Source organism: Lathamus discolor, chromosome 6 (assembly GCF_037157495.1).
Source record: "Lathamus discolor isolate bLatDis1 chromosome 6, bLatDis1.hap1, whole genome shotgun sequence".
NCBI lineage: Eukaryota > Metazoa > Chordata > Aves > Psittaciformes > Psittacidae > Lathamus > Lathamus discolor.
The window spans coordinates 992889-1013376 of NC_088889.1; the positions used below are offsets into that span (position 1 = coordinate 992889).

General features: G+C 54.0%; 1 protein-coding gene across 1 annotated transcript in view; it reads left to right on the forward strand.

Annotated features, from left to right (window-relative positions):
• Window positions 1–4325: 4325 nt before the first annotated feature.
• PTDSS2 (phosphatidylserine synthase 2) overlaps window positions 4326–20488 on the forward strand; it is a 39662-nt gene continuing 23499 nt past the window's right edge. Inside the window, exons 1-3 of the mRNA XM_065684035.1 lie at window positions 4326–4486; window positions 12941–13042; window positions 20379–20461. Coding sequence (XP_065540107.1) covers window positions 4326–4486; window positions 12941–13042; window positions 20379–20461 — 346 coding nt within the window. The remainder of the gene's footprint in view (window positions 4487–12940; window positions 13043–20378; window positions 20462–20488) is intronic.

Below are 20488 nucleotides of genomic sequence, written 5' to 3' on the forward strand. Positions count from 1 at the left end.
CTGCTTTCCCTGTGTCCCGGCAGAGACCTTTGCTCCACGGGCGCTGCCGGGTGAGGCAGGATGGGGTGAGGCGTGGGACACCCGCGCTGCTGCTTCCTCCTGTGCTCTGCAACGCCAGGCTGGGGGCCTCAGCACCTCTCACATGGGCCAAGAGGTGAATGTGGGCACCGGGCAGCGGTCCCCAGAGCGCGTGGGCTTTGTGGGGCAGTGGGGAAGGTGAGTTTGTGCCTGCAGGGGGGCTGTGTCCAGGTCTTGAACCCTGCAGCATCTCTCATGGTGCTTCCTAGATCACAGAATCAACTCAGTTGGAAAAGAGCTTCAAGCCCATCCAGTCCAACCATTCCCCAGCACTGCCAAGGCCACCCCTAACCCATGGCACTGAGGGTGTGTAAGCCCTTGCAGGGCCGGTGCCCGCAGCCCTGCCCTGTTCCAATGCCTGAGCACCCTCTGGGGCAGGAATTGTTCCTCAGCTCCATCTAAACCTGCCCTGGTGCAGCTTGAGGCCGGTTCCTCTTGTCCCATCCCTTGTTCCTTAGGAGCAGAGCCCACCCTGGAGCAGACAGTGTGTGTTTCCTTCTGTTTAGGTGGAACCTGGCTTTGCCTTGGCAAGATTTAGCTCCTTTGCACTAGGGCAGCAACCAAAGCAATGGGGTTCCTCTTTCGGTGCTTTCCTTCCCAAGCAGCCCTCCTGCAATGTGCTGCCTCAGCAGTCACTGCTCTTGGGGCACTGGTGCTGAGGACACAGCTTGGAAACCCGGGATCAGGGAGGGAGATGTTGTATCTTCCACTTTACTGGTGGAAAATCGGCTTAGTCATGAAGCGTGGAGCTGTGGTGCACCCATTGCAACCGCAACCCCTTTGTAAGCGGCTAGAATCATTGAGGGTATCACCCTGCTCTGCCGCTGCACCCATGATGTGTTCTCATCCTAATCCATTGTGGCATCGCATTGGCCCTATAGACCCCAACCGCTTTGGGCCGTGGTGACTGCACTGGGTGAGCTGGTGTTAGTCCCTGCTCCACTAACCCCAATGGGGTGCAAGGATGTGATTTCGTGGTGGTGCCCATCTGCATCCCTCCTGACTGATGCTTTCTGATAGCAGCTCCTCTTTGGGGTGCCCAGAGCTCACTGCGCGCCGACATCCCGGGCTTAGGATGGTGATAAAACATTGATTCGCTCTCTTCAGTTCCCAGCATCTTGGGTTTTACCCTGTCCTTTACAGAGGAGTTGAACGGGTGTTGCCTTCCCCTGTGCATAGAAGGACGTGAAAGCAGAAAGGCCGTTCAGGAGAGGTGGTTCAGACGTTTCCCAGCACCAAAGGGCAGCTTCGGTTGTTGGGGCTGTTTCCCTGAACCACCTTTGTGTCACTCACTGGCTGGTTTGGAGCAGAGGTTCGGGGATGCTGCTGCCCCAGTGAAGGTAGGAGCTGTCTGGGAGCCCAGCACTGGAGATGCCTTTGGCCACCACAGGACTTTGCAGTTCAGTTTGTGAGCGAGTGCACAGAGTGGTGGGGAACATAAAGAGAAACGTTTCTGCTTTGTCTTTCCCTCCTCATTTGGAAGCCGTCGGTCAAAAGCAGCTACAAGTGTCTGGAAAACCTGGAGAACACACGGGAGAGAGATGAACGGAAGGGCTGTGGGGGGGAAGGAGAGGGAAGAAAAGCCTCAAGCAGAAGGCAGCGATGCTGAACCAGCGTCTGAAGCCTGACTAATGCTTGCTGAGCCTGGCAGGCTGCAGGATTGATCCCGTAGAGTCCGCTCCCCAGGAGACGGTAAAAAGCCCGTTGGGGAGCAGCAGCGATGAGCAAGCTGCTTGGGGAGGCTCCGGCAAGGGCACCGCCGCGCCCGCACCCGCTGCTCCCTGCCCGGGGCGCTGCTGCCATCGTGTGGCCATGGCTGGTACGTGCAGGCACGGCAACGGGGCCTCGTTTCTCCCCGTGTTTCTCTCCCTGCTCCTGCAGGAAGGGGGCTCCAGGGATGCTGGGGAGGAGCCCTTCATCAGGGACTGTAGCGGCGGGGACAAGGGGTGATGGGTTCAAAATGGCACTGGGGAAGTGAGCTCTGATCCACGTAGGAGATCCCACTGGAGGGGATGAGCTATTACATGCATTGGTGGGGGACACAGGAGCAGCGCGATGCCCTGGGATGTACCTGAAGAAGCAGCTCCAGCCCCGGCCGGACAAACCTTTGCAGCAAAGCACTCCCCACGTTAGTTTTGCAAAGGAGAAAGTGGTCACATGGTCGATGTCCGTCACAGAAAGAAGCAGGATCTGGGGAAACCGCGGCATCAGGATGGGGCTGGTGGGAAAGCGGAGTCTGGAGCAGCTGAAAGCCACACAACAGCCTGTGGAGAGCACTCGGCCCTGAATGATCCAAGGAGTGTGTAGGGTGGAGCCATTTATAGAATCATAGAACCATAGAACGGTTCGGGTTGGAAAGGACCTCAAGATCACCCAGTTCCAACCCCCTGCCATGGGCAGGGACACCTCACACTAAACCATCCCACACAAGGCTTCATCCAACCTGGCCTTGAACACTGCCAGGGATGGAGCACTCACAACCTCCCTGGGCAACCCATTCCAGTGCCTCAGCACCCTCACAGGAAAGAATTTCCTCCTTAGATCCAATCTAAACTTCCCCTGTTTCAGTTTGAACCCGTTACCCCTTGTCCTGTCACTGCAGTCCCTGATGAAGAGTCCCTCCCCAGCATCCCTATAGGCCCCCTTCAGGTACTGGAAGCTGCTCTGAGGTCCCCACGCAGCCTTCTCTTCTCCAGGCTGAACAGCCCCAACTTCCTCAGCCTGTCTTCATACAGGAGGTGCTCCAGCCCCTGAGCATCCTCGTGGCCTCCTCTGGACTTGTTCCAGCAGTTCCATGTCCTTTTTATGTTGAGGACACCAGAACTGCACACAATGCTCCAGGTGTGGTCTCACAAGAGCAGAGCAGAGGGGCAGGATCACCTCCTTCGCCCTGCTGGTCACGCTCCTTTGGATGCAGCCCAGGATCCAGTTGGTTTCTGGGCTGCGAGCGCACACTGCAGCCGGCTCATGTTCATTTTCTCATCGACCAGCACCCCCAAGTCCTTCTCTGCAGGGCCGCTCTGGGTCTCAAAGTGTGGTTTTTGGTTGCTTTGCCAGCAGGTACAGGATTTACCAGTGAACATCGCTGCAATGCTGCTCCGGCATGCGAGTGCCAGGTCTATGTGCCCATGGCACCGTGTGCCTTTCCCAGCTGAAAGGAGGCTTTCTGTGCTCATTCCTCCCCATCCTTCCCGGTTTCCTGGTGAGAGAAAGCAGAATTTTGGGCTTTCTTGGCTTCTCTTCGGACAAAGCAAATTCCTGATGGCTCCAACAACGGCATTCCCAGGTTTCGCAAGCTCGGGTGTGCTCACCAAAGATCGTGTTGGGAGCTCCTGGCAGTGGAACGGACTCCTTACGTTGTCAGCACACCTGAATCCGCCAGGAATCTCAATCCCACTGGGATTGCTTCCCTCCTCCCGCCCTGTTCTGTGTTGTCAGGGCAGTTCCTGAGCCTCCATCTCGGGCAGCGCCGGCTGTGAGGGGGATGAGCAAGTCCTGGAGTGAGCTCATGCATTGATGGAGCCGTTGGAGCGAGGCCAGAGGAGGCCATGGAGCCGCTGCGAGGGCTGGAGCAGCTCTGCTCTGGAGCCAGGCTGAGAGAGCTGGGCTGGGGCAGCCTGGACAAGAGAAGGCTCCTGAAGGGGAGACCTGAGAGCAGCTCCAGTGCCTAAAGGGGCTGCAGGAAACCTGGAGAGGGGCTTGGGACAAGGGCCTGTAGGGACAGGCCAAGGGGAATGGCTTGAACCTGCCCGAGGGGAGACTGAGCTGAGCTCTTAGGCACAAGCTGTTCCCTGGGAGGGTGCTGAGGCGCTGGCACAGGGTGCCCAGAGAAGCTGTGGCTGCCCCATCCCTGGCAGTGCTCAAGGCCAGGTTGGACACAGGGGCTTGGAGCAAGCTGCTCCAGTGGAAGGGGTCCCTGCCTGGGGCAGGGGTCGGAGCTGGAGGAGCTTTAAGCTCCCTTCCAACACACACCAGTCTGCCATTGCCCCGCTCCGGACGCGCTGTGCACGGCGCAGAGGCCGCACCTCCCCGCGGGGAGCTGACAGCCGGCGGGCGATAGGACCCGGCGGCGCCCCGGGGGCGGAGCATCCACGGAGGGAGGGGGGGGGTGGTGGTTGGTGGTTGCCGCGGCAACAGGAGACGCCCCGCCTGAGCCCGCCCTCCCGCGGCAGCGCTCTGCGCCTGCGCGGGGGCGGGCGGGCGCGTGCCCCGCCCCTCCCGCCGCCGCCGCCAGCCCCGGTGCCGCCATGAGGCGCGGCGAGCGGTGCGGGCCCGGCCCGGGCCCGGGCCCCGGCCCCGGCAAGGCCGCGCTGGAGGAGCAGAGCCCGCAGCACAACGGGCCCGGGCCCGGGCTCCGCCGCAGCACCGAGTCCGAGGTCTTCGACGACGGCACCAACACCTTCTTCTGGTGAGAGCCCCCCCGGCGCCTCGGGCGGGCTGCGGGGGGGACACCGGTACCGGGCGAGGCCGTGCGGACGTGGTGCAGGCCCCGCTGCGCCGGCGCCGGGCCCCGCGCTGTGCCCAGCGCCGCAGCGCTGCTGCTGCGGCTCCGCCGCGGCTGGCGGCCGTGAGGGACCCAGCGTGGCCGCGGCCCCGCCGGCCTGGCCGGGAGCCCTGCAGCAGCCCCCCCGCAGCTCCCCGGGGCGGGTTCTCTCGCTCTGGGGGGGGCTCTGGGGCCGTGCGGAGCCCTCCGTGCTTGGTGCGTTATGAGCATCGCCCATCACCCCAGGAGAGACCTTGAGGGGCCGGAGCGGGGAGCGGAGCTGGTGCAGGGCCTGGAGCCCGAGTGCGATGGGGAGCGGCTGAGGGACCTGGGGGGTTCAGATGGAGAAGGGAAGGCTCAGGGGGGACCTGATGGCTCCCTACAAGTGCCTGACAGGAGGATGGAGCCAGGAGGGGCTGGGCTCTGCTCCCAAGGAACAAGGGATGGGACAAGAGGAACCGGCCTCAAGCTGCACCAGGGCAGGTTTAGATGGAGCTGAGGAACAATTCCTGCCCCAGAGGGTGCTCAGGCATTGGAACAGGCTGCCCAGGGCAGGGCTGCGGGCACCGGCCCTGCAAGTGCTCACACACCCTATAGACAAGGCCCTCAGTGCCATGGGTTAGGGGTGGCCTTGGCAGTGCTGGGGAATGCTTGGACTGGATGAGCTTGAAGCTGTTTTCCAACCTGGTTGGTTCTGTGATCATTTATATGGGCTCCAACTTCTTTCCCTTCCCACAGTCTTAGAAGAAGCCTTTTTCTGCCCACTTCTTTCCTGTAGCCCCGTAGAGAGCTCAGGTTGTGCTAAAGCCCCACTGATCAGGGGTTCTGTCTGGTCCTGGGGCATGCTCCATGCAGAAGATCCGTGCAGAAGCCATGCCTGTTTGTTAGGCCAGGGGTTAAAGCAGTGCTTTGTTAAACTCCATCCTCGCAGGAGGGGATGTGCTCGTACCTGGAAAAGCGCTTCTAAACCCCATCTTTGCTGGAGTTGTTGCGGAAATGCCCTTCAGCACACGTGTGTATGCATGCAGAGGTTTCCTGTGCATGTTAACCTCACGTCCTCCCTGCCTAAGGAGGCCAGGCTGGCACGGAGGTCCCTTGTTGGAACATGAGCTGAGGGCGATGTGATTTGGCTCCAGTTTGACATTAAGGAGCAGCAGGGGGAGGGTGCTTGGCTCTCTCCCTGCCTGTCTGGGCACAAGTGGAGCAGGGGGTGTTGATCTGGATGAAGCTGCTGGTTCTGCGTGATACTTCTGCTAGTACAAACTGCAGGGAAGCACTGGGATGCTGCTGGGTCGCAGAGGGGGCTCTGCACAAGCCTGACCTACGGAGGTGCCGCCGAGGACATCCTTGTCTTGAGGGCGCAGAAGCTTTCTTGGAGCACCCATTAGCGTTGGCACATGTAGGCTGCTGAGTACCTGGATCCTGCCGAGCCTGCGGAGTGGAGCCTCCTTATAAATGGAAAATGGGTAAAATGGTCCTTTTCTTCCTGCCTGGCTGAGGTGGCTCTTGCCTGGTGTCTTGTGGTGCCTTAAAAACACCCGATGCTGGGTTTATTCTATGATCTCCCCTCGTTGCACCTTCCTGCTGTTGTGGGGCCGCCTGCCCCCCCGTGCAGCTTTGTCCTCGGAGGCTGTATACGAGGTTCGTTTGCCCCCATGAATAGTTCTTCCGCAGGTCCGAGTGCTCCAAGGAGCTTCCCCTTTGCCAGCTCGTCCCTTCCTGAGGGCAGCGAGGACACGGCTGTTAGCAGCTTGTCCCTTAGCTCGTCTCTCTGCTTGCTTTCCCCCAGCAGTGCGTGTCCCTCCTGCTGGCAGCAGCAGTTTAAAGCTTGTCCGAGGTTCCAGGCTTCTCTTGCTGCTCCTTCAGACCCGTGCTCAACAGCCCCGAGTGTGTGAGGGGCTCCTTGGTAGTGACTCGGTTCTGACAGTGGCTGAGAATGAAGCCTATGCAGAGGAAGGATTTATCGCTGTGACCCTGGGATTCCTCTTGTGCTGTGTGTTCAGAGGTGCTCACGGAAAACGGGAATGGAAGGGAGGAGGTGCCCTCTGTCCCTGAAGTGTGGAAAATGCCTTTTCCCTCTGAAGTTCAGAAGCTGGGATAAGGTTTCCCACGTAGCTCGGTTTGGCAAATTCAAGAGCCTGGGACTTGTAGACGCTGTCAAGACTCATTCCAGAAGTGGTTCAGTTTGCAAAGGGGATTCCGCTGCTGTAAGTGCAATCCTTGGGAAAAGTGGGGCTTCAAGTCCCTGCTCCATGTAACTCCTGCTGAAACTTGGAATGACAAGTTACGTGCTATGTAATAGCTGTATCTATAATACCTAAACTTGGAATGACAAGTTATGTGCTATATAATACCTAAACTTACAATGACAAGTTATGTGCTATGTAATATCTATATTGTATAATGCCTGAACTTGGAATAAGAGGTTACATGCTATATAATTCTTATTCAGTCTTGATCACTTGAAGCTGGGCAATCCTGTGTTTGAGCTGAAAGGTGCGACTGCTCAGCCAGTGTGTCCTGACAGCTCTTGTGTCACCGGGAAAGGCCCCAGGCAGGAGCTTTATGGAGCAGGTTGGTGGTTTCTGTGTCTTTATCCCTGAACTCGTTTCCAAGCATCTATCCCAGCTATCAGGAGCTGGGAATGCCAGGCCTGCCTGGCAAGCTGCGCTCTGGGCAGTTCCCTGTTGTTTCCAGTACCTTTGATTGTTTCTTGCCTGTCTGCTTCCAGAATCGGCTTCTGAGCACAAACAAAGAGGCCCTTTGTGGCCGAGATGTTGACTCAGTTTTTGCATGGGGTGAGCACAGTGGATCTGATGTTTTTCCTGAGCTAGCATGGGAAAGGCCCTGGGTTGGTTGGGTTGGGTTGTTAAATGCCCCCCCACAGAGCACTCTACAGCATCCCCGTGGCTTTGCTTCTGTAACCCGCACAAGAGCAGGTGCTGATGTGTTACAGGTCTCTGCTATGGGACTTTGCTGTGTGCGAGCGAGTCCAGTCGAGGCTGGGTTTGTTACTGTGAGCAGGGACGGCGGCAGATGCCTAAAGACAGGGAGGAGGTGGGTGCCTGCGTGCAGAAAAGCTCAGTGGAAGGGAGGCTTGCTTTACCTGCCCCCAGCAGCGCAGTCAGTGGCTGATGCAGGGGTGTGCTGCAACCCTCCTGCAGAGAAGAGCAAACGTTCCTCCCCTCCCGGCAGCCAGTGAGAGGCAGCGCGAGGTGGGGGGGTCTGGGGCGTTCCGTGCCAGCCCGGCCTTGGGTTACCCATTCAGGATCACCCCGTTAGACATTGCCAGTGCTTCCCTCCTAATACCTGCGTGCCCCCCTGATTGCTGGGTGCATTTCAGAGCCTGTCTTTAACCCAAGCCTTCCAGCAAGGCATCCGGTCTTGATTTAGAGGTGCCGGGAGCTGCCAGGCAGATCTTTATCGCCATGTTACGATGTGACTCTGCCTTAGTTGCTTTTGCTAAGCTATACTTTAATTTGAATTTAATTACCTTTAATGTCCTCTGCTGCTTATTACTGTGTCCTGTCTCTGCATTGCCATCATGTGGCCATGGTGTCGGTCATGAGGTTCTAGTGTGACAGCAGAGACCTGTTTAAGTTAAAAAGGAGTTTAAGTTAAAAAGGGAGATAAGGAAAAACCCAGGGAAGTGGTGGTGGGAGACTCTATGGGCTGATACAGCTTTGTAGGAATTCCTTCCACCTGGTTGGTGCGAAAAAGCATGGAACATGCGGCAAAGGAAAGGGCCTCTGCCTGGGTGCTTTGGTTTATTTGCGCTAGTGAGAAATCCTTGCCGATGGCCAGCACAGGGACGCTCCGTTGGGAATGAGGATCCGTGCGTGCAGACGAGCCGGGTTTGGAAATACAGCCTTGGGAATCCCAGAGTGCCGAGGGTTGGAGAGGACCTTGAGGTTCAGGGAGACCGGAGATCTCCAAGGTGGCGGAGGCTGGGTTGGCTGCAGCACTTCCAAAGCAGCGTTCCTCATGCTGGTGGGAAGTGTCCTATGTCATTGCCACCGCAGAGGCTCCGCGGCCGTCGAGGCTCTGCTCCGTGTTTGTTGGTGCACTCCTCAGCATCCGGCCTGTGGAGAGCAGCCCTGGTTGAGGCGCGTGGGGCCGGGGCCCTGCTGTGTCCCCCCCGTGCTGTGCTCGAGAGGGTTTCAGTTGTGAACCCACCCGGGCACATCCCTCGCTGTGTCAGCACCCAGTATTTGACCCTTGTCACAAGCAGGGTGGGCGTCTCCCGAGGGCGGCATGAGCAGGATGGAGCCGAGGGGGTTCCGATGGAGCTGAGGAACAATTCCTGCCCCAGAGGGTGCTCAGGCATTGGAACAGGCTGCCCAGGGCAGGGCTGCGGGCACCGGCCCTGCAAGTGCTCACACACTGTGGAGACGAGGCCTCAGTGCCATGGGTTAGGGGTGGCCTTGGCAGTGCTGGGAATGGTTGGACTGGATGGGCTTGAAGGGCTCTTCCAGCCTGGTTGGTTCTGTGGTCCTGTATTCGGTGTCTTTTCTCTAAGCACACTCCAGGAGTTTTTAAGGAGAACATGGGAAAACGTGGTGGGATTCAACATGAGGTTCTGGGGGTGCTTTCGGGGGGAGGGCAAAGGCAGGCCCCACTGCCACAAGCAGTGCAAGCGGTGAACTGAGAGGCTCGGCCCGGCAGGAGTGTGCAGGACTGGTTTCACCTGGGGACATCGCTTCCCTTGGGATGCTGGTGTTGGTGACAGGGAAACCTGCGTTATTTCACTTGGATGCCCCAGGGTTTAAATGAGGAGAGAGCCAGAGGGGAGGTGCAGAAGGACAGGGAAATGCTGGTGCAGAAAAGCTGCTCAGTGTTCCAGCTCCGTTGGGCTGGGATTTGTTGTGGATTCCCTTCCATCTTCCTGGCCTTGTGTGTTTTCCTATGCCTGTGCTTTCAGGCACTGCTCTCCCACATTTTGGACAGAAACTGCCCCAGGGCCGGCTGGAGCCTGCACCCTCCTGCTCCTGGTGCACTGCCCAAGCTCTGACCAGTTCCAAGGGGAAGATCCCTGCTCTGCTTCCCCTGGCTCTTTTCAGGCTCCAGGCTGGGAGGACATAAACCTTTCTGCTGATTCCTGCAGTGCTGGCCCGCCTGGGCTGTGCTTAGCGCGTGCTGTTCGCTGCTGGGTTATTGTAAGTGTGTGGAGACAGAAGGAATCCTGCCTGCAGGTTCATTCCTCCCAGCTTCCCTCGTGTTGCTGTTCACCTCTCTGGCTGCTGTAACCGCTTCGCCTCTTGCCTTGTTCCAGGTGATATGGATTTCTGCTTGACCCTCAGCTGTGGAAGATACCGTGTGTACCTGTGTTTACTTGCCCTTTCCCTCCCCTCCCCTTCTCCCTTTGCTCCTGTGGCAGGTAGGCTGTGTGATGCTCTGCTGCCTCTGGCAGCTCTCATCACTGTCACCACTTGCAGTTTCCTGGTTAGGGCTGCCAACGTGCTCTTCCCAGGAAGCAAACTGATCGAGAAGCACTTTCATTGTGGCTTCTGGACTTCATGCTAGGCTGAAAAGACATTTGCACCAGAGGGACGTGGAGCTGTTGGAGAGAGCCCAGAGGAGGTCACGGAGCTGCTGCGAGGGCTGGAGCAGCTCTGCTCTGGAGCCAGGCTGAGAGAGCTGGGCTGGGGCAGCCTGGACAAGAGAAGGCTCCTGAAGGGGAGAGCTGAGAGCAGCTCCAGTGCCTGAAGGGGCTGCAGGAAACCTGGAGAGGGGCTTGGGACAAGGGCCTGTAGGGACAGGCCAAGGGGAATGGCTTGAACCTGCCCGAGGGGAGACTGAGATGAGGTCTCGGTCCCTTCCAACACAAACTGCTCTGTTTCTGTGAGTAACCATCTTGAACACTTGCTGCAAGAGAATCTGGCTTCAGCTGGAGGTGAGAACTGAGCTGAAAGGAGCATGAGGAGAGGCAGAGCCTCTTGTTCCCTGTTAAACAGGGGAGCCTCCTGAGTTCCAAGCTGATGGTTGCAGCACCAGTAATAAAGGAAAACAGCACCCATGACGTGCTCCACCACTGACCATGTGCTTTGCTGCCAACGCCCCATAAGGGTGAATGGAAGCAGGCTATCGTTGCTCTACTAGACAAGTTTCTAGATGTGTTTGAGGGAGGACATGCTCACAGCTGAAGTTTTGGCTATTTACGTGATGCTGAATGCATTGAAAAAGCCATTGACTTCATCTGGGTGTTCAGGAGGTGAAATGATCGGGTGGAAGTCAGTGTTCCTAGGTTTAGTTTAGTAGCCTCTTAGATACTAGGTTCCAGAAAGTTAAAATAAACCACATAAAATACAGTGCAGAGCCTTGCATTTAACGTGAGCTTTTTTTCTGATCAGCATACACGTTGGTTCTGCATTACATCCATGTATGAATGCAGTGAGCAAGGGCGTGCTCTGATGCAGGTGAATCCGAGCATCCCGTCCAGCCCCTGGTGTGGTGCCTCCTTTGAGAGGCTGATGTTTTAGATGTTCAGCTCCTGCAGGTTTCAAAACAGGCTCCTCATCATGTGGCTGTTGGTGAATGTGAGGTATGTGAAGTGTGAATCACCTGCGCTTCGGCATCCGGGGCGGCTCAGCCAGGGCAGGATGCATCCGTCGAGCAGGAAGCTTGTCCTGTGAAGCCGCCTTGGGATTTGGAGGCTTTTGGACACGTTGATTCTTTCCTCACTTTGGGAATATTCAGGAGTCCTCTTGCTTTCCCTCTGGAGCTGGTTAGTGTGTGTCCTGGGGACTGCCAGGGAGGAGAGTGTTAAACACCCAGCACCTTTCCAGCAGTGGCAGAAGAGGATTGCGTCTGCTTATGAGGTATTGCATGTGTCTTCCAGGGGGATTAAAAGGATGCTCTGAGTAGTGGCTGCGCTTGGGATTAGGCAGAAAATGTAGCTCACAGTAGTGCTTACCTTCACTTTCAGAGCAGTTCTGGGCAGGTTACTGGGGTTGGTGTTTGAAGGTAGGTCAGTGGGCTGCTTGGCAATCCTCAGTGAGCTCTGGTTTATCGAGCAGTGTACGACATGTACAGACTTTGGTCTTTTCGTATAAAATGGAAATGTGGTTTTTATTCCAATAGAATACAAAAAGAAAATGTAAATAGAACCAATACGTACAAATAACCATCACACAGTTGTTTTCATTCAGTTTTTCGGTTCTCTAAGCTTGATGCTTCATACCTGTGTTCTTTGTATAAAGAGATGTTGTGTCGACCTCTAAAACAGACTTTTGTCTGTATGGTTTGATCTCAAATGGCCATTTAAGACTTCCCATGCTTCTGAGCTGAAGTCAGGGAAGTTTTCCTCTCAACAGTAAATGGCTTCTCATTAGGGAAGGGATGTTCACCTTGAAATTAAAGGCAGTGCAGCCAGAGCGCTGTGGTAACAGTGTGTTGTAGTCAGTAGGTGCATGTGGCTACACTGCATGTGTAGTCAGTAGGTATCAGCTGGCTGCAGTGAGTTCCTCTCTTCACTCCTGGTCTGACTGTGGGTACTTGGCTCTTTTTCTTTCACACCCAAATCAGTGTGAGCTTCCGACTGCACACACACCAGCAGTACGCCTGTACCAGTGTGTTACACCATCCGGCTGCACGCTTTAACAGCCTGGATCAGCAACCACCAGGCTTTGCTGGGGAACTCGGCTGGCAGGGCAGAGCTGGTTCAGCAGAAACCCCTTTGCAGAGATAGCTGCATGCGGTTCTGAGGGCACCAACCTCTGGTTCTACAAGTACAAACCTCTGGTTCTGTGGGCACCCATTTCCAGCCATGAGTCTGTACCTGCCCTTCAGATCCAAGCTGGGATGAAGCCAAGAACTACAGGAAATAAGGCATCTAGAGGCAGCTTCACAGTTCTTCCAATTGCGACTGGTCTCGTCCAGAAAAGGGGAGTTTAATGGCTAGCCTTCCTTGTAAGGCACAATTCCCATGGCTGGAGTGAATTCCCTTCTGTTCCGTTGTTAGCCTGCTGCAGTTTTTATTACCTGGCCTGGAAGGAGCAGTGCAGCAGCACTGCCAGGTCCATATCTGACAAAGCAGGAGACAGGGACCTGGTGGGTTTGGATCTCTGTTAGCACAGGTGGTGCTGGCCTTTCCAAGCTGCTGTTGGCCACTTGGCAAGTGTCTGCCCAAGTCCTCAACTCCAGGCTCAAGGAGAACATGAACAAGACCTGTCCTTGGGGCAGGCTCCTGTCAGTGTGAGTGCACAATGGGCTGGTAACTGCATTTAGTGCCATTGTAAACCCTGCTTTCTGTGCTGTGCGATCCATAAAACAGCTTTGGTGCTGTGGAGCACTGTGTGTGTGCGGGACTGGCTGAGGCTTCACTGACAGATGAAAGTTCTTCTGCTTTCTGATGCCAATTTTCTCTCCTCTGCATTGTAGGAGAGCTCATACCTTAACAGTCCTCTTCATCCTCACGTGTGCGCTGGGCTACGTGACCCTGCTTGAAGAAACACCTCAAGACACAGCCTACAACACAAAGAGGTAAATGCTTGAGAAGGGCTTCCTATAAGGTGTGTTTTACAAGAGGGCAGCTGCATGCACAGCTCACTGTACACGCTTGGCATAAGCCACCTCAGGTGGCCTTTGCATTAAGCTGTTTTAAGCCTGAACCTTAGACAGTGACAACCCAAGTGTAAGTCTAAGCTCCTCTGCTGCTGCTCCGTGAGCTTCGTTTCTAATCAGGTCAGTGTCACTCAGTCCCATAGCAGGACATGGCTTGGAGCAACCTGCTCCAGCGGAAGGTGCCCTACCCTAATGTGGTTGAATTTCTCCTCTTTTTAAAGAAATACAGCAGGGAACCCAAAGTGGGAAGAAAAGTGGTCATCTAAAAAGCTAAGTGTATCTTAAAGATGAAGGGGATGCTTACAGACTGCAAAGCATCCTTGCTGTCAGCATGGAAATCATTCTGGTTTCTACTGGTCTGGTTTCTTAACTACAACACTCTATTAACTACAACCCTTGCTATTAAAGGGTTTCTTCCTATTTTTACATTTTCTGAAGTGACTCAGATTCCAGCATTCATTGTCGTGGAGATGCAGGAATTGGGCTATTTCCTGAGATAACCTTGCTTGTTGCTCTGCCACTTATACAATAGATGTGGCACACCTAACTCACACACGTATGCTGAGCTGAGGGTTTGTGTTTTCACTTGAGGGGGTGAAATGGAACAAGTTGATCACTGTGTGTGCCCTGCCTGGAAAGCTTCTGCAAGGCTTTGGTGGGCACAAATGGCATCTTATTCCCTGTGAGCCCAGGGACCGGATGGAGCTGTGACATTCCCTGCAGCGACAGCTCAAGTAAAGAAGGGGAAAAGCTGGGAGAGAAGTGATGACACATCGGTGGGCAGTAATACAGATCTGAGGTGACTCAGTGGAATATCTTACTATTGGGATTAGAGCCTTTACTGCTTTAATGAAAACAAACCAGAGAAGATTAAGCAGCAGATTAATCTTTCTTTCATGAAATACAAGTTGCTTTCTGCCTATTCAGTGGAGGGAATAATGTGCCCAGTTGTTAAAATCCATTTAACAGCATCATAGCAGGCAGTAGCAGTGAGTGTCTCTCTCCAGGTTTTGGAGAGGGGCTTTGGGCAAGGGCCTGTAGGGACAGGCCAAGGGGAATGGCTTGAACCTGCCCGAGGGGAGACTGAGCTGAGCTCTTAGGCAGAAGCTCTTCCCTGTGAGGGTGCTGAGGCGCTGGCACAGGGTGCCCAGAGAAGCTGTGGCTGCCCCATCCCTGGCAGTGCTCAAGGCCAGGTTGGACACAGGGGCTTGGAGCAAGCTGCTCCAGTGGAAGGGGTCCCTGCCCGGGGCAGGGGTTGGAGCTGGAGGAGCTTTAAGGTCCCTTCCAACCCAAACCAGGCTGGGATTCTGTTCTATGGTTCTATGCATGTTCTTTGATGCCTTCTGCAGTGCTGGTTGTGGAATGCTGCCTGCAGTATCTAGATGCAAAACTACTTGAAAAGCAGCATCCTGAGAACTGATATGGTCTTTCAAATGTTGTTTTTTGTTATTGGGTTTGAAGGCTACATCTCTCTTTCCACTCAGGCTTCACCCTTGTGCTGTTGCCACAGCCACCCAAGCTACATGGTGAATTCAGAGACAGCAGTTAACTGCCAAATCATCACTTCTTCCAAGCTGAGATCAGTGCAGACATAACACGAGTCCTGTGGGCCTTTCCTAAGCTCTGCCTTGGCCCTGATTTACAGAAGGGATGGCAGAGTCTGTGTTGTTCACACACTCCTTACACTCAGTTTTCAGTGAACTCCCCTCTGATCTCCATTGAGTCTCTTTTCTAAGGTCTTTGAGGTAGGGGCTAAGCCAAGTTTAGCACCATCAAGTGCAAAGGATTCCAGCTCACCTCGTGTCCCAGCCGTTCTCCTCTTTAGCATCCGGGTGCCTGCTGCTCTCTTACATATCATTGTTCCTGACCAGTTTTATGTGGCTCTTTAAATGTATATTTGGACAAGAGGCATTTCAGAGCAGGAGTAAGATGGTCACAACACGCAGAAGCAGATCCATATCCCCAGCTTGCACAGGTTGTTGCCTATGGCTTCCATGGCTTAAAATCCCTTATCCTACCCTGTGATCTCTCTCATTCTTCATGGAGAGCTGTCGTGTGGTTTCATCTAAACCCTTGGCCAGCGTGAGGCTGTCTCCATGTGCAGATATTCCGTGGTGATGCTGTCCTGCTTAATGAACAGCAGTAGGTTTACCAGTGAGCAGGGTCTGTAGCTGTCATGCTCTTTTATTTCCAAGCTCTGCACAATGACAGTGGAGCAGTGTCCTGGCCTTAAGTGCACACTCTAAATACATGGTCACAGAGGCTTGAACCTCCTTTGACTTCGAGCTCTTGCTGGGAGGTGCCCAAATGCCTGTGAACTGCATTAGGTGCTTAGAGCAGAGCCTCACCTTGGAGTAAATACGCAATTGCTTTGCTAGCTGCTGTTGCTGTGGTTCCTGGGCTCACTAAAGCAATAAAGAGTGAGCTGAGGCCCCAGCTTCTCCCCTATAAAAGTCTCTTCCTCCATTCTCTTCAGGAGGGAGCTGAGGGCAGGGTGGGTGATGGGGTTTGTGCAACGAGTCAGCAGCAGAAATGATGGACAAGGAACAAATCGGAGCATGCACCTGTGAGATCATGGGGTGTGGTGTCTATAGCCAGGGTTTATACGTGTGCCTGTTCACATGCTGCCATTTGGTGCCATTTCCCTCCCTGCAGCGTGTCAGGGCAAGGGAAGGAGGGTTAGGTTTTTATGATAGGGTTTATAGAAGTGTTCCAGCTGCGAATCCAGTCTGAGTTCCCTGGGATCATGCCCAGAGGTGTTGGTGGGATCATGTGGTGCATGCAGTCAGGTTGCCTCTCTCGTAAAGGCTCTTGGAAATTCACTTCATAGCCAACGAGATGTTGCATCAAAGCCCGTCTCATCAGTGAGACTTCTTACTCACACAGTTCTGCAGCATTCAGAGCAGCCTTGGGATAGTCCAACCCCTCTGACAACCACCCTTCAGCACCCAGGAGGAGCTGAGAGGATTGAGCTCCAGCTCTGAGGGCAGCCAAGTGCATATTCAGCCACCCCCTGTGCATAGAGTGGCTGTGGAACAAATCCACATCTCCCTGATACCTTGAACGCTGTGCAGAGGTTCTGGGGAAAAAGGTTCATATTTTTCCCTATAAAACCACATCCAGGTGTAAAAAGTCCTGTGTGCAGTGGGTTGTGCATTGGATTTCAAACCATGGAACAGGCTCTCTTCTAAGGTGCCTTTTCACACTAGTTTTTGGTAAGAGCAGATCACTGCTCAGTCGTTGTAATGGATTGAGGGCTATTTGTGAGCTGATGGCTTCCAGCTCCTGTTGCTGAGCCCTCACCGAGATGACAAGGTGAGCAGGAGGCTACACCTCGTGCAGCTTGTGGTACCACTGGGGAATGGCACCACTCGTGCTGCTGCCCTACAGCAGGGAGGGAGCAGCAGTGGGAGCTGCCACATTAAACACCATGAACAAAGGGCGATAGACAGACAGATGCTCATAGACAGGATCCATTGTCTTGTGCCTCTGAATCAACTCCTACACCAACACAGACAACAGCTTCTGTGTGCTACGGCAGCTGTTGCTGTGCTCTTCTTTTCTTGTTTGGCTCAGTGCTAAAGTAAGTTTTGTAGCACACTTTGCTATTTAGTGTCTTCCAAAACAGGAGGTCATGAGGATTACCGGGGCCTGGAGCACCTCCAGTATGGAGCCAGGCTGAGAACACTGGGGCTGTTCAGCCTGGAGAACAGAAGCTGCGTGGAGACCTTGGAGCAGCTTCCAGTGTCTGAAGGGAGCTACAAGGATGCTGGAGAGGGGCTCTTCATCAGGGACTGGAGTGACAGGACAAGGGGTAATGGGTTCAAACTTAAACAGGGGAAGCTCAGGTTGGGTGTAAGGCAGAAGCTCTTCCCTGTGAGGGTGCTGAGGCACTGGCACAGGGTGCCCAGAGAAGCTGTGGCTGCCCTATCCCTGGCAGTGCTCAAGGCCAGGTTGGACACAGGGGCTTGGAGCAAGCTGCTCCAGTGGAAGGGGTCCCTGCCCGGGGCAGGGGTTGGAGCTGGATGATCTTGAGCTCCTTTCCAACCCAAACCATTCCGTGATTCCCAATGCGCTGCTCCAGAAGGTCCGTTTGCCACAGCCATCGGGCTGCTTGCAGGGGTAGTCTGGAGAAACCCCTCTGAAATCCCAGAGGATCTCTTACCTCGAGTCACACAAAACCAGCAGGCCAGGCTGCTGGGCAGGCCTTGAAAGAGCTGTGTGAGGAGCAGCTGAGGGATGCTGAGGGGAGAACATCAGTTACCAGAGGGAAAAGTGAAACACTCCAGCTGGAGCTGCGGCTGATCCCAGCAGAGCTGCCGTTTGCCTCTGTGGATGTTAGGAAAGGGAACAGAATCAAGCTCCTGGGGTGATTTAGATTCAGGTCATCTCGAGCTTTGGGGAAGTTGCCCTTGCAAGGACTACAGCACTGATCCTGGATGTCCTGGTTCATGCAGTGATTGTGTGCAGACACGTATAGTTGCACGGCACAGAATGCAGACGATTCTGTGGACGTGTGAATTTGTACTCCCAGTATTTCTAAATGCAGACTCAAGATGCAGAATATTCTCATTATCTGAGATTCAGCTGCAAGCTGCCAGCAGCTTCAGCTCTGAGACTCCTGATGGGACTCTGTTCACTGATTCAGTAGGGAATTCTGTCGTGCTCTCCGTGTCAGGAAGCGAGCAGAAGAGCTGATACAACAGCAAAGTAAATTCTGTTTTTACGTTCAGGAAGCACAGACTTTGGCACTCAGAGGTGAATGTCACAGAATAGTGTTCATAAATCCCTTTGTTTTCTCTTTGGATAGGAGTTTGTGAACTGTTTCAATAGGAGCCTTTTTGGTATGTGTTCTGGTGTTCTCAATATAAAAAGGACATGGAACTGTTGGAACAAGTCCAGAGGAGGCCACGAGGATGCTCAGGGGCTGGAGCACCTCCCATATGAAGACAGGCTGAAGAAGTTGGGGCTGTTCAGCCTGGAGAAGAGAAGGCTGCGTGGGGACCTCATAGCAGCTTCCAGTACCTGAAGGGGGCCTATAGGGATGCTGGGGAGGGACTCTTCGTCAGGGACTGCAGTGACAGGACAAGGGGTAACGGGTTCAAACTGAAACAGGGGAAGTTTAGATTGGATCTAAGGAGGAAATTCTTTCCTGTGAGGGTGCTGAGGCACTGGAATGGGTTGCCCAGGGAGGCTGTGAGTGCTCCACCCCTGGCAGTGTTCAAGGCCAGGTTGGATGAAGCCTTGGGTGGGATGGTTTAGTGAGAGGTGTCCCTGTCCATGGCATGGGGGTTGGAACTGGATGATCTTGAGGTCCTTTCCAACCCTAACTATTCTATGATTCTATTCTATGTGACAGCTCCTAAAGGAAACAAAAGTTGTTGGGTGTTTTATTTTCTTTTTATTTTATTGGGTATTTTATTTTCTCTGGCTCCTGCAAATGGAACCCTTTTATTTACAGCCCAGGGATGCAGCACCGGCTGCAGGCAGGCCCACATGGGGTGGGAGGTATTGCTCAGTGTCATCTCTTCAGCCAGCGCTTAACAGGGTAATGTGAGAAGGCAGGAAAGGTCTATTGGGAGTTCAGACATAGTAAAAAGCATTTTTGGATCGCTTTGCACTGTTACGTCCATTAGGACTAAAGGAACATGCCCAAGTCTAGACCATGGACTTCAGGAAAAACAAGAGCCTCTGCAAAAGAAGCCATTTTGTGCGTGGGAGATGTTTAAACTCTCAGTTACCTAAAATCTGAGGAGATTTTAAGTTGATGTCGGGTACATTGAGATTAGATGCCAGACCTCAGCCACCTGACTGGTACCTCAGTGTCTACAGGTCTGGTCCTCATGCTGAACGATGGGGTCCTGAGGGTAAGGGCGTTTGGACGTGAGTGTTCTCATTTCCTCATTTGCAAAGGAAAGCTGCATTGAAAACCGTGCTGCATGTAATGAGTGGGTTTCAAATCCTGGATCTTGACTGCTGTGTTCTTGGTTTGATTGATCTGGACCTCCTTCTGGAGCCTTCTGTGCCCTAAGGGTTCAGTTCCACACCGCCTGAATCTTACACGTCGGCTGCTGCATCCCTTGTGAAAGCCACTGGGACAGGAGTTGGTTTTTCATGGAATCACAGGATGATTTGGGTTGGAAGGGATGTTAAAGCTCATCCAGTTCCAGCACCTTCTTCCATTCTGCCTAAGAGCTCAGCTCAGTCTCCCCTTGGGCAGGTTCAAGCCATTCCCCTTGGCCTGTTCCTACAGGCCCTTGTCCCAAGCCCCTCTCCAGGTTCCCTGCAGCCCCTTTAGGCACTGGAGCTGCTCTCAGGTCTCCCCTTCAGGAGCCTTCTCTTCTCCAGGCTGCCCCAGCCCAGCTCTCTCAGCCTGTCCAGCTCTAACCAAGCCTTTGCTCAGCTCTCAGCCGGATCAGTCCCTGCACCATCTCCCTCTGATCACACTCAGAAATGGTGCCTTCTGGAAGGGGGCAGGACCAGGGCAGTCCCTAAGCAGGTCTTAACTGTGTGGGTCTGGCCTGAGGGTGCTGGGATGCAGCTCTGGGTCTTCAGTGTCCTTGGGCTCACGGTCTGATAACCCTTTTTGGTTCTTTAATGTCTCTCTCACCTTCTGTTAGGCTCTATGTAAAGTCCCAGCTCTTGAAACAGCAGCAGTGTTTGGGCTGATCTCCTCCTCCTCCTTGTCTTTGCTTGACTAAGGAAACGTTTTGGAGTGGTATGTCCATTTTCAGTTGCACTGAAGCTCTCTTGGTGCACTGAGAAGCTCTCAAGCTTGAGCGTTTTCTCACTGCTAAATTGTAAGTGTCTATCTGCCAAAATGGGCATAAAGCTTCTCAAAGGGGAAGCATTTGACATCTGTGCATCTCGTAGTGATCTGCAGGCCAAGGCTCATTGTGTGCATCAAGGCACTGCTCCTTCTGCTTCCTTTGGGCTGGAGGAGTTCTTGGCCAGATCAGGCTTTTCCCCTGGCTCAATGGATAGGAGGAAACAACAGCAACACGCAAGGGAGTGGAAGTTGGTGGGGAGTAAACTTTGGGGTTTGAGACAGTCTGACAAGCAAATTATTGCTTGAAAGTACAGGAATTTATACCTGTTTCCCTGAAACACAATCTCCAAAAGGCATCTCTTTATGAGGGACATGGTTGGTAATTAGGAAACAGAGACCAGACATACCTTCCATCAAAGGGTATCATTTCCAGTGTTATTAGAAGGTGCAGCAACGTGAGCAGCTTGTTCTGTTTCTCCCTTGCAGAGGTATCGTTGCCAGTATCTTGGTTTTCCTGTGTTTTGGAGTGACACAAGCGAAAGATGGACCATTTTCAAGACCTCATCCAGGTAATTTACCTTGCTGAAGTCACGTAT